This window comes from Buceros rhinoceros, unplaced genomic scaffold, assembly GCF_000710305.1.
Source record: "Buceros rhinoceros silvestris isolate BGI_N320 unplaced genomic scaffold, ASM71030v1 scaffold16932, whole genome shotgun sequence".
Classification (NCBI taxonomy): domain Eukaryota; kingdom Metazoa; phylum Chordata; class Aves; order Bucerotiformes; family Bucerotidae; genus Buceros; species Buceros rhinoceros.
Window position 1 is genome coordinate 9,847 of NW_010398537.1, and position 9,962 is coordinate 19,808.

General features: G+C 45.8%; 1 protein-coding gene across 1 annotated transcript in view; it reads left to right on the forward strand.

Moving 5' to 3' along the window:
* LOC104489038 (receptor-type tyrosine-protein phosphatase mu) overlaps positions 1-8,670 on the forward strand; it is a gene marked incomplete at its 5' end in the record, with an annotated part of 17,165 nt that extends 8,495 nt beyond the window's left edge. The window contains 3 exons of the mRNA XM_010131151.1: positions 1,296-1,459; positions 3,391-3,526; positions 7,771-8,670. Of these exons, the coding sequence (XP_010129453.1) occupies positions 1,296-1,459; positions 3,391-3,526; positions 7,771-7,824 (354 nt within the window). The remainder of the gene's footprint in view (positions 1-1,295; positions 1,460-3,390; positions 3,527-7,770) is intronic.
* Between the last annotated feature and the right edge of the window lie 1,292 nt (positions 8,671-9,962).

Genomic DNA, 9,962 nt, shown 5'->3' on the forward strand with positions numbered 1-9,962 from the left:
GCCCCTCCGTGGGGCCCAGCCAGGGGGCTGCCCCCACCTCTGGGGGCAGCCTGCGCCAGGCTCTGCCCACCCTCAGCAGCAACAATCTCTCCCTTCTCTCTCATCTGAATCTCTCTCTTGTAGTTTGAAACTCTCACCCCTTGTCCCGAGAACTACCTTGTCCCCTTGGTAGCTCTCAGGACAGTGAAAGGCCCCAAATCCCCACCCCAAAATATGCTAATATCCAAACAGGGAAGCAGATTGCAAGCTTCAAGATATTTCTTTAATACTTTGAAGGCCTTTCATTCACTGTAAACGTGGCAACACAAACCCCCCACCTCCAGCAGTGTTCTCGTGAGCTGCAGCAGGCGCTGGTTTGGGTGGAGAGGGGCCGTCAGCTGCAGGAACCTGGCCAGGACATCACTCAGTTCCAGACTGTGACAGAAAGCAGACAAGCCCCATTGAAGAACGTAGCTAATGCTGCATCCGCTTCGCTTTATTCCCTCATCTTGTTAATCTTACATCCTCTCTATTACCTCTTCCTCTAGAGAAGACATTGTAAGACAACATTCCTGTGTGTTGCTCATTTTAAAAGCGGCACTAAAAAGCCCTCACTTTGTACAGAAGTGAAAGTGGCAAATCCTAGACTCCAAAACCAGTTTTCTTGCATGTGTTTATTATCCCCTTTTCTAAGGGCTGTAATTTTCTGCCACTAACACTTGCTCCGTGCTCCTTTTTTATTTTAAATCACCATAAAGCAACTGTTCCGTACCGTTTCACCAGAGGGGTTCTGCCTGCTGCAGCAGCGCACCATAAAATAAAGTGTAGTTAGATTTTTTTTATAAGCTGGAAGCATCCGAGGGCTTCATTTAGTTTTTTAAAATGTTTTTCTGCTTCAAAATATCTTGAGAGGTTTTGACCTTTCTTGTAGAAAAAGGCAGAAGCACGCAAACATTCTTCAAAATGCTGAAGCATGTAAAATTAAAGATATGGGTAAGCTGTGCAGCAGCTCCCTCTCTCCTACCAACTTCCTGCTACAGTATTAATTAAATATTTGCTTGATCCTGCCGCTGTACCATTGCTCTGCTCTGGCCTATTTGCACTGCACTCTGTTTAAAACCTCTCATTCTAATAACGCTGTTGGAAATGAAAAGTCGTAACCCCTCAAGGGCAGCCGGAACTACATGAGTAGTTTGTCAGCGGTGATCTGCTCGAACGACTTTCCTCGCTGATGCAAATATCCAAATTATGTACCCCCCCCCTAAAAAAAAAACCACCAACGTTATTTTTCCTGCTTGTCTCGTGAATCTCTCCAGCCCCAAGACGGCTATCGGATGGTGCAGCAGTTCCAGTTCCTGGGGTGGCCCATGTACAGAGACACTCCCGTCTCGAAACGCTCCTTCTTGAAGCTCATCCGCCAAGTGGAGAAGTGGCAGGAGGAATATAACGGGGGAGAGGGACGCATCGTTGTGCATTGCTTGTAAGTCCTGGAAACAGGAGGGGAGAGTAAGGGAACGCTGTTACGGAGGTTGTGCTGGGTTTTAAAAGATTTGGGAAGGGGTGAAGAGGCATCCGGGACTGGAGAAATAATACAATTGCTCATTGAAAAGCTTTGAATACAAGAGGGATTGTGTCATTTTGAAAAATATAAAGATGTCCGGTGACTTTTGGAAATGGAAAAGGGGGTATTTATTCAGAGCGGATCAAATTCATACCTCCGGAACGTTTTAATCCTACGGATAAGGAGTGCAGAAATAAGTGGTATTGGAGTGGTGATTCTCCTCCAGGCATGAAGCACGGAAGTCAGAAGGGTGTGCTAGACCTCTTACGATGATGCTGTAATTGCTTTACCTTCCTCTGATAATGGGATATATTTTTGTCCTCCTGGGATCTCTGTCCACTCTGCCACCATCCTTCTTTCAATATGGCTCAACACTCGCACAAGCTGTTTGCCCTCCTTTGAGCCAGTCTTTGGAGACTGAGTCCTCTGTGCCTGACGTGGTGTCCCTCTGCCTCTGAACGTCTGTTTGGAGATGCTGCCGTGATGGAGAAGGGTTGTGCTAATGGGAGAAGCACGTGCTAACAGACTTGCAAAAGTTGGGACCCAGTGTTTGAACAATGGAGGAAAACCGAAGAGTGTATTAATAATTTCCACTATCACTGACCTTGAACAAGTCATTGCTCTTCAGTTTCCCCATCTGTAGAATGGGGATAATAATACTTTCATCAAAGGAGCATTGTGCGGTGTGATTAATTAATGTTTTGAGATCTTTAGCTGAAAAGACCCTTTTGAAGTGCAAATTACTGTTATCTCCGAGGTGGCTGATGATATTAAATAGTTGTACAACATCACACATGCGTCACTTCCAGGCCGTAAAGAAAGAAAAAACTCTAATATAATCCTTTTAAATGACTTTATTTTAATTAAAATTCTCCGAGTCCCACAATATCAGGCAGTGTTTTGGCAGCAGAGAGCATTCCTTTCATACTGCCTGGATATGACAGATGTGCGACGTTGTGTCTTCCTTTGAAAATCAACCACTCGCGAAGCTGGTTTGAAAGACCCGCTACCTAACTAGTCTGAGCTCTGGTAATTATTAAGGTTTATTATTTTCGGTGGAGCGCAGCCTAAAGATTCTGATTAGAATAGCTGTGGAAATAATAGGGTTTCCAGACAGAAAGAGATCCTCTTGAAGATTAAAAATAAGCGGGGATGGAGTGTTATTAAATACTGTATTGGATCATGAATATGAACATTTGTCCTGGCTTCTTTGTTAGCAAGTCACTTCGGGTTCTCATCGCTGGTACTGCGGGCGGAGGGGGAATACAGACAGTGCTAAAAGTTGTCACCATCCAGGGGAGTATCACAGCCCCACCTAGTGCCATGCTGAAGGTGAAGCCACCAGAACAGCTCCTACCAACAAGACTTTGGGCACTTTTGCTGTTCCTCCAAGCCGCCTTTGGGCCCAGGAGAAAAGCACCAGGTTCTGGGACAAAAAGAATGTGAAGATGCGCTTTCCCTGTAGCATTTCCAGGGCTGATGCTCATTGCAACCTCATGCATTTCCAGTGCAAAGGGGTGTTGAACTGAATCTAAAACTGCCTTGTCCGTATTTGAGCATCCTCTTTGTGCTGCCTCAAACGTTGATGGAAGGGTGGCGGAAAACTCAGCCCTTCAACTCCCTCCAGGCTTTCAGCCTGCTGCACGCTGAATCACAGCTTCGAGATCGTTCAGCCCAGTCATTCCAATTAAAAACCGTGTTCTGCCTAGAGTTCATCCGCCCTCAGGAGCAGGAAGGGTCTGTGGTTTCTCCCTGCTGGAACTCATGCCTTCTGTAGCCGTCCCTGGTGCTCTACGAGCTTGTCGCATAGCGTCGGCGGTAACTGAGCCATTTTATCATCTTTGTTGCAGGAACGGAGGTGGCCGCAGTGGGACATTTTGTGCAATCAGTATTGTCTGTGAAATGCTTCGACATCAGAGGGCTGTTGACGTATTCCATGCTGTGAAGACACTGAGGAATAATAAGCCTAACATGGTGGACCTTCTGGTAAGAGCTTTTTAAGTGCACCACTAAATAGAAAACGTTCCTTTCTCTCCGAAGACGCACTGAGATTTCCAGGATTTGCAGTGGGAGTTGTTCACAAAGCAAGCAAGTCATTTTCGAAGGGGATAATGAAGTCACTTCACTTACGGGAGGATTTTTACACTGCTTTCTTCCCAAGGAGACTTCGTCTCTGTTCATTTGAATTTTTTAAGAGTTTTAAACTTTCAGCCGAACATCCTTATTAATTTTCTTTTCTCGCAGGCTGAGCCAAGTGGAGAGCAGCCCTTGCATGGTAGAAATAATAGTTATGTAAAATGAAACGCCAGATTTTCAAATTACATATTTTATAAATAGCTTAATCGCCTAATATTTATCAAAGCCATGAATTGCAGTTTGACATCCAGAATATTGCATTTAATTACGGTTGCTCTATCTCGTAGAAAGATTAAAGAAGTTCAGAAACAGGGGGCCGTATGCAATTATTTTCCTAGAGAGTGTTTTATGAGCTTTTTTCTTGTTTTTTTTTAAATGGAGAACTGCTGAAGTGCCAGCTGCTCTGCCACAAGAACTGCAGAACAGCTTAAACCAGCAGGTTCTTTCGCTCCAGCGTGTACTTCTGTACTCGGAGACGGGTGTCGCGTGATACGCTATTCTGAGGCCCGGGCTATAAAAGACGCTGGTTTACAACCTCCCGCAGCAGAGGTGGCTGCTGAAGAGGCAGCTGTATTTAATGTAGCGTCATTGGCAGGAGGAAGCAGCATCTGGGCAGTTCAGAGACGCTAAACCAATCTCAGCTCATTTTCCAAGCTCTGGTTGAACAGGTTTGGGTTATATTTCAGCACCTTTTTTACAGGGAACCCAGGGGGCACCTGGCAGAGCTCTTGTAATTTAGGAGAGAACCCCCTCTGTCAGATGGGCTACCGAGATCTGGGTGTGAAATGCACCAGGGAATGGGCAGAAAGCAGGAATTCCGGGCCATGTGTGGATGGCTACGACCATCCAGTTCCAGCCAGTTCCCCACCACAGGTATCACTGCGCCTCCTCTGTCCTGCAGGAGAAGGTCTCCCACCGCACCCTCCATGGCAGCCCTCTCATCTGTCCTACCTGTGAAATCCCAGCTCCTCCCCGAGGCCCTGCTCTCACCCCGCTGATGGGGGGAAGCCAGATGCTGCCAGCTGTGCAAAGCAAGGAGGGCGTTCACAGCAGCAGCGCAGGGCCGGGAGCCAGCGGGGAGGAGCTGCGAATCTTGTGTCAGCCAGCAACTACCAGGCTTTGGCAGTGGTGGGAGGGAGCAGCTTAACTGGCTCCTTCTCAGGAGGAGAATCACCATGCTGAGAACCATATATTTTTATTTCCTAGATATTAAGAAAAATGTCCTGCTTCTTCATGCAGGTGGTGTAGTTTGGCCAGAGACTTGGCAGGCTGCTGTTCCCTCTTCTCCCGGAGCCGGAGCCCGCAGAACTCCCCGAGCTCTTACTCGTTTATTTGATAGAAATAAAAAGGAAATCACCAGCGTGAAGATGTGCCGTTGAAGAAATTGCTCTCTATAAATTCCCGGCGGTGACAGTTCCCCGGGCATAGATTTGTCAGGCAGCTGTCTCCATTTTTCAGCAGAGAGTTTTTTAATCAAAAGCTAAATCTATTATTTTAGAATTCAAAGGTATCTTTCAGTAAACTGAGGATGATACTGAGAATGCCTGGATGGCATTGAGAGGCCTCATAACGCCTTTTCATTTCAATCACTCGGGAAGGAGATGGGTTTTGTTTTCCTTATTGCACAGACGGAGGAGGCAGGGCAGGGCACCATCGGGATTTTCCCCATTATCGCATAATTCACTGACAAAGCAGCGTCAGAACCGCATCTCTTCACTCTCAGTCTGCTGCTTTGTAGGAACAAATATTTGAGTTAGCAAGGCTTCAATTTCCATTTAGACTGTTGGTAAAAGGGAATGGGGACACCTGAGTTTTTTTCCTGATCCTGGTTTTACCCTTTGTGACCTTTCTCATATTATTGTGTCTTTGCCTCAGTTTCCATATCTGAAAAAAGAGAGCGATAATATTCATCTACCTTTGTAAAATCCCATAGAAAAAGATGAAGTGCTCAGAATTAGAACAGTATTTCACAGAAGTAGTTTCGAGGCTGCTTTATCGATACCTTTTGTGCACTTTCTGACTAGATGAAGGGCAATTTCATGGAAACTTTTGGTTTCCCTCCAAGTGTAAAAATCCGAATGCCACATCCATCAGTATGGAAATCTCTGAAATTCTTCAGCCATCGCACAGAGGTAACACGCGGTATCACAGAATGTCTGTTGCAGAATGCCCAAAGCCTTTTGTGATAGATTTGACCTATCAATAGGTGTCCTAGGAAAAAAAAATACAAATATATCTCTCTGAAGCTGGAGGGGTAAAGAGACTTTTAATATCCGCCCCCAAGTGAATAATAAAAACGTATAAAGGACACACATGAGTGAACCCAGTGGGAAACAATATAGGTCTGCTCTTCACGCAGGTATTCGGTTTACTAAAAATGACAGTTATTCTGCTGGATCAGTAAATCAGCATAAAACGAGCACGGAAAAATGGAAATGGACGAGTGGCTGATCTTTGTTTTGATCTGGTTTGTAGTGATAGAATAATTTCCATTTACTCAGAAACATACATGCAATAAAAGCAGAGAAGGAATAATTTACACAATACTCTTTCTCATTTTTTATTCTTTTTTCATTCTGAAGAAGACACCAGCAGTTTGTGGAACCCTGCAGACCTTAAAACCTTACATACAGGTCTTTCATAACTTAGGTGATAACACGCACCTCAGGTTTGTTTCCTCTCAAAGCAGCAGCTCTCCACAAAAGAGCTGAGACACGTCCATCCTTGGCTGATGATTGTTGCGGTATTATTTGGTCTCTTGCGTGTTAAAGTGGACTTTCTTCTCCGCCAAAATGTGACCCAAAATCACGAATACAGGTCAAAAGAGTTAATCCTTTAAAATCATTGCCTGCTTGAAAAGGAGGATAAATCCCAAGTGTGATTGTCATCTTCCTGCTGGTGGTGTTGGGAGGGGGAAGGCTGAGGTTACGTCTCTTGTTGTTCCTGTCTGGTAGTACATGCTTAGTTATCTTTTATTAATTGATTTAAGCGCAGAGGAGAAAGAGGCATTTTGGTGGCAGAAACAGTCATAAAACTGGCAGGTGTTTCCAAAGTGAATTTCTAGAAGCCAGAGCCCCTGGATTAGGGAACCCACACCTACGGCTTCCTTCAGCTTTTTTATTTCATTTAAATGTTTGTAGTATTGTTAAATATTCATAGAACCACAGAACCGTTTGGATTGGAAGGGACCTTCCAAGCTCCCCCAGCCCAAGCCCCTGCAGGGAGCAGGGACATCTGCACCCAGAGCAGGGGGCTCAGAGCCCCAAGGGCCAACCTGACCTGCCATGGGGCCAGCCATGGGGCTGCTCCCACCTCTCGGGGCAGCCTGCGCCAGGCTCTGCCCACCCTCAGTGTCAAACATGTCTCCCTTCTATCCAAAGACACAGGCTGGGTCCACATGCCACGGGAAGGGGATGTCGCGGGGATCGGTGCTGTTCCCAAACAGGCACAAGCAAAACCAGCAGGTCTGCGTTTAAAGGACTGGGTTGGCGCCTGAAAACTCAGCCTGGTAACCGCAGAGCTGTTAAGAGCCAAACTTACACATCAGCATTAAGTGCTAGAAGTTAATTGGAGAGAATCCAATTAATTTAGCTCAGGCCTGATCTCACAGGAGAGGACTGCATTTCGGCGCAGAGGAGGAACACTAAGCAGCTCTTGCTCTGAAAGGTGGCAAGGTCACGAGTGACATTAAAACGAAAGTTATGATCTGGGAAGCACTTCGGCACTGGGTCTGTATTAAGACAAACATTCCCAGGGAGGAATTTCAATAACTCCAGTGCTGGCAAAGTGCTACATGAGCACCTTGACAGATGACAGAAGGGACACAAGTCCATTACGTGCGGTCAGTTTTTCTCGTACCAGTGTGTTAGGGCAGCTAAACACGCATCTAATACGAGCAGTAGCATATGTTACTGTGTGTAGTGTCTATTGTCTGGCTAATACAAAGATTGTCTTACCTGAATATAAATTGGATTTGCAAACTGGTTCCCATTGGCAGCAGCTGATAGTAAGTAATTTTAACAGAAGAGAAATACCGATCCTCTTAATTAAGTTCCATCGATAACTGACTTTGTGGGTTTCTTTTGATTTTTCAGGATCAATACAAGTTCTGCTATGAAGTGGCTTTGGAATACTTGAATTCCGGTTGATTGCACAAACAGCACAGGCAAAGCTCCTCCTTTCACCACCACGAACAAAGCAAGCCGCGTCATGATACCTGTGTAAACGAGATGAAGACTCCTCAGTGTTATGCTTATACTGCTTTGTATAATTGGCTCTTTGTAAGAGCCCGAAGAGATGTTTATAGAAGCGCTTGCACTGCCCGTTTGCCACTACAGCGCCGCTGCTCGACACCCATAGGAACGTACACCAAACCGCCTGGCAGTCCTTGAACACTGTATCCACACCCGGCCGCTGACGTGGTGAAGCAGCATCGTCCTCCGGTAAATAAGAGAGCACAATTATATTCTTACGAAGGAATTTGTACTTTTCCGTTCTCTTCTGTTGCCTGTGATTCTCAGTCATCGTCACAGCCTCGTGTACATTTCTGGTCGGTGGAGAATGCTGTCTGGCATTTTGATAATACATGATTTTAGCTATATTTGTATTCTAACACGTGCATAATAAATCAATCATATGTAGCTTCTCTGAACTAACAGAAAGACATGTACCAAATCATGTTAACTTTGTTGAGTTGTAATTTCTATCCGCTTTGTACCATTTCAGAGAGAGAATCTTGAGAGAAATACAGTTAGAAAATGCAAAATGCAGGATGCTCAGATTAATATATCCAAAGCTTTTTCATTTGTTTATATTGTAAATATTTTTTTGATTTCATCAAAATTATTTATTCATTAAAATGAATTTTTTTGTGAAGCACAGTGAGTGACAATCATTTTTATTAAGCCCTGGAAATGCTTACTGTATGATAGCGTAAACATTTGTTTACCTTGTATGGATTCTCAGCTCAATAAATAATTACATACATGATAAAATCTCGTTTAATTTAATATCTCTTGGCATCCGAGTGCCTTCAACTAAGCCTCTTTTCAGATTAATTCTTGTAAATACTGAGCTGCCTCCAGAGCGTTTATTGTGTGATCCGGTGTCAATCCAGCCAATAGCAAAATGATGGAATCACAGACTGGTTTGGGTTGAAGGGACCTTCCAAGCTCCCCCAGCCCAACCCCCTGCAGGGAGCAGGGACATCTGCACCCAGAGCAGGGGGCTCAGAGCCCCAAGGGCCAACCTGACCTGCCATGGGGCCAGCGATGGGGCTGCTCCCACCTCTCGGGGCAGCCTGCGCCAGGCTCTCACCAAAGATACTAACACCAGAATGGCCAGGGGGGTTAAAAAGTGAGTAAAACTGCCCTGTTACTAGGACTGTTTGGATGGTTCCCCCTTCTCCCCAGCACTCACTGGTCTCTGAACGGGTTGGGACTTGCCTCGTGTTCATGGATGCGGGAAGCACAGCAACAAAGCCGCAGGAAAGGGGAATGAGCCCGCAGTGGGATGTGCCGGCAGTCGCCATCCACTGGAGCTGCAGAGCGTTCTCTCACTCAGGATTGTCAAGGAGACTTTGCAGACAGAGCAGCTGCTTCCTACTGAAGCCTTCCAAAGCTGCATTGGGGAAACCCGATGCACAGAAGCGGCAGACTGCTCTTAAAAAGATCTTTTTAATGTCCTGGCCACCTGGAGTGGGAGCATTATCTACTGATGTATCAGGCAAAATGTTCTGAGAACCTCTAAATCGTGGCCAGAGTGACTCTCAGCTTGTCAACTGTCAGTTCAAAATCACTGCCAAACCCAGATCCGAAGGTATGACGATCGGCTTCGTCTGCAGCTGGAGAACATCCCTTTTAAAATGGTTTTAAAACGTAGCCAGCAGGTACCTGCCATTGCTATTAAACTGCACAGAGGTAGCAGAGAACTTAAGAAGAACAGCCCCAGCCCTGAGGAGAGTGACGGTCCTCACCTAAACCCTGCAGCGCTTCTGCCTGTTGCAGACTATGCTTGGATTCGTTTGGAAACTCTTGTGTTAGGAAACAAAACCCAACCCTCTGACATCATGGGCAGACCAGGAACGCCAGCCAAACACGCTTCTTCATGAGAACTGTGGGACGCTAAAAAAGTTGGGTTCCGCCATCTATTTCTTGCAATATGTGTCCCGCATTTCCTGAGGCTTCCGAAAAGCAAGACGAAGAAGTGTGCTGAAGGAAGCCGGGGACAGGAGGTGACACAGACAACGTGATCCCAAATGCGAATGAGATTTATTGAGGTGCAGCAG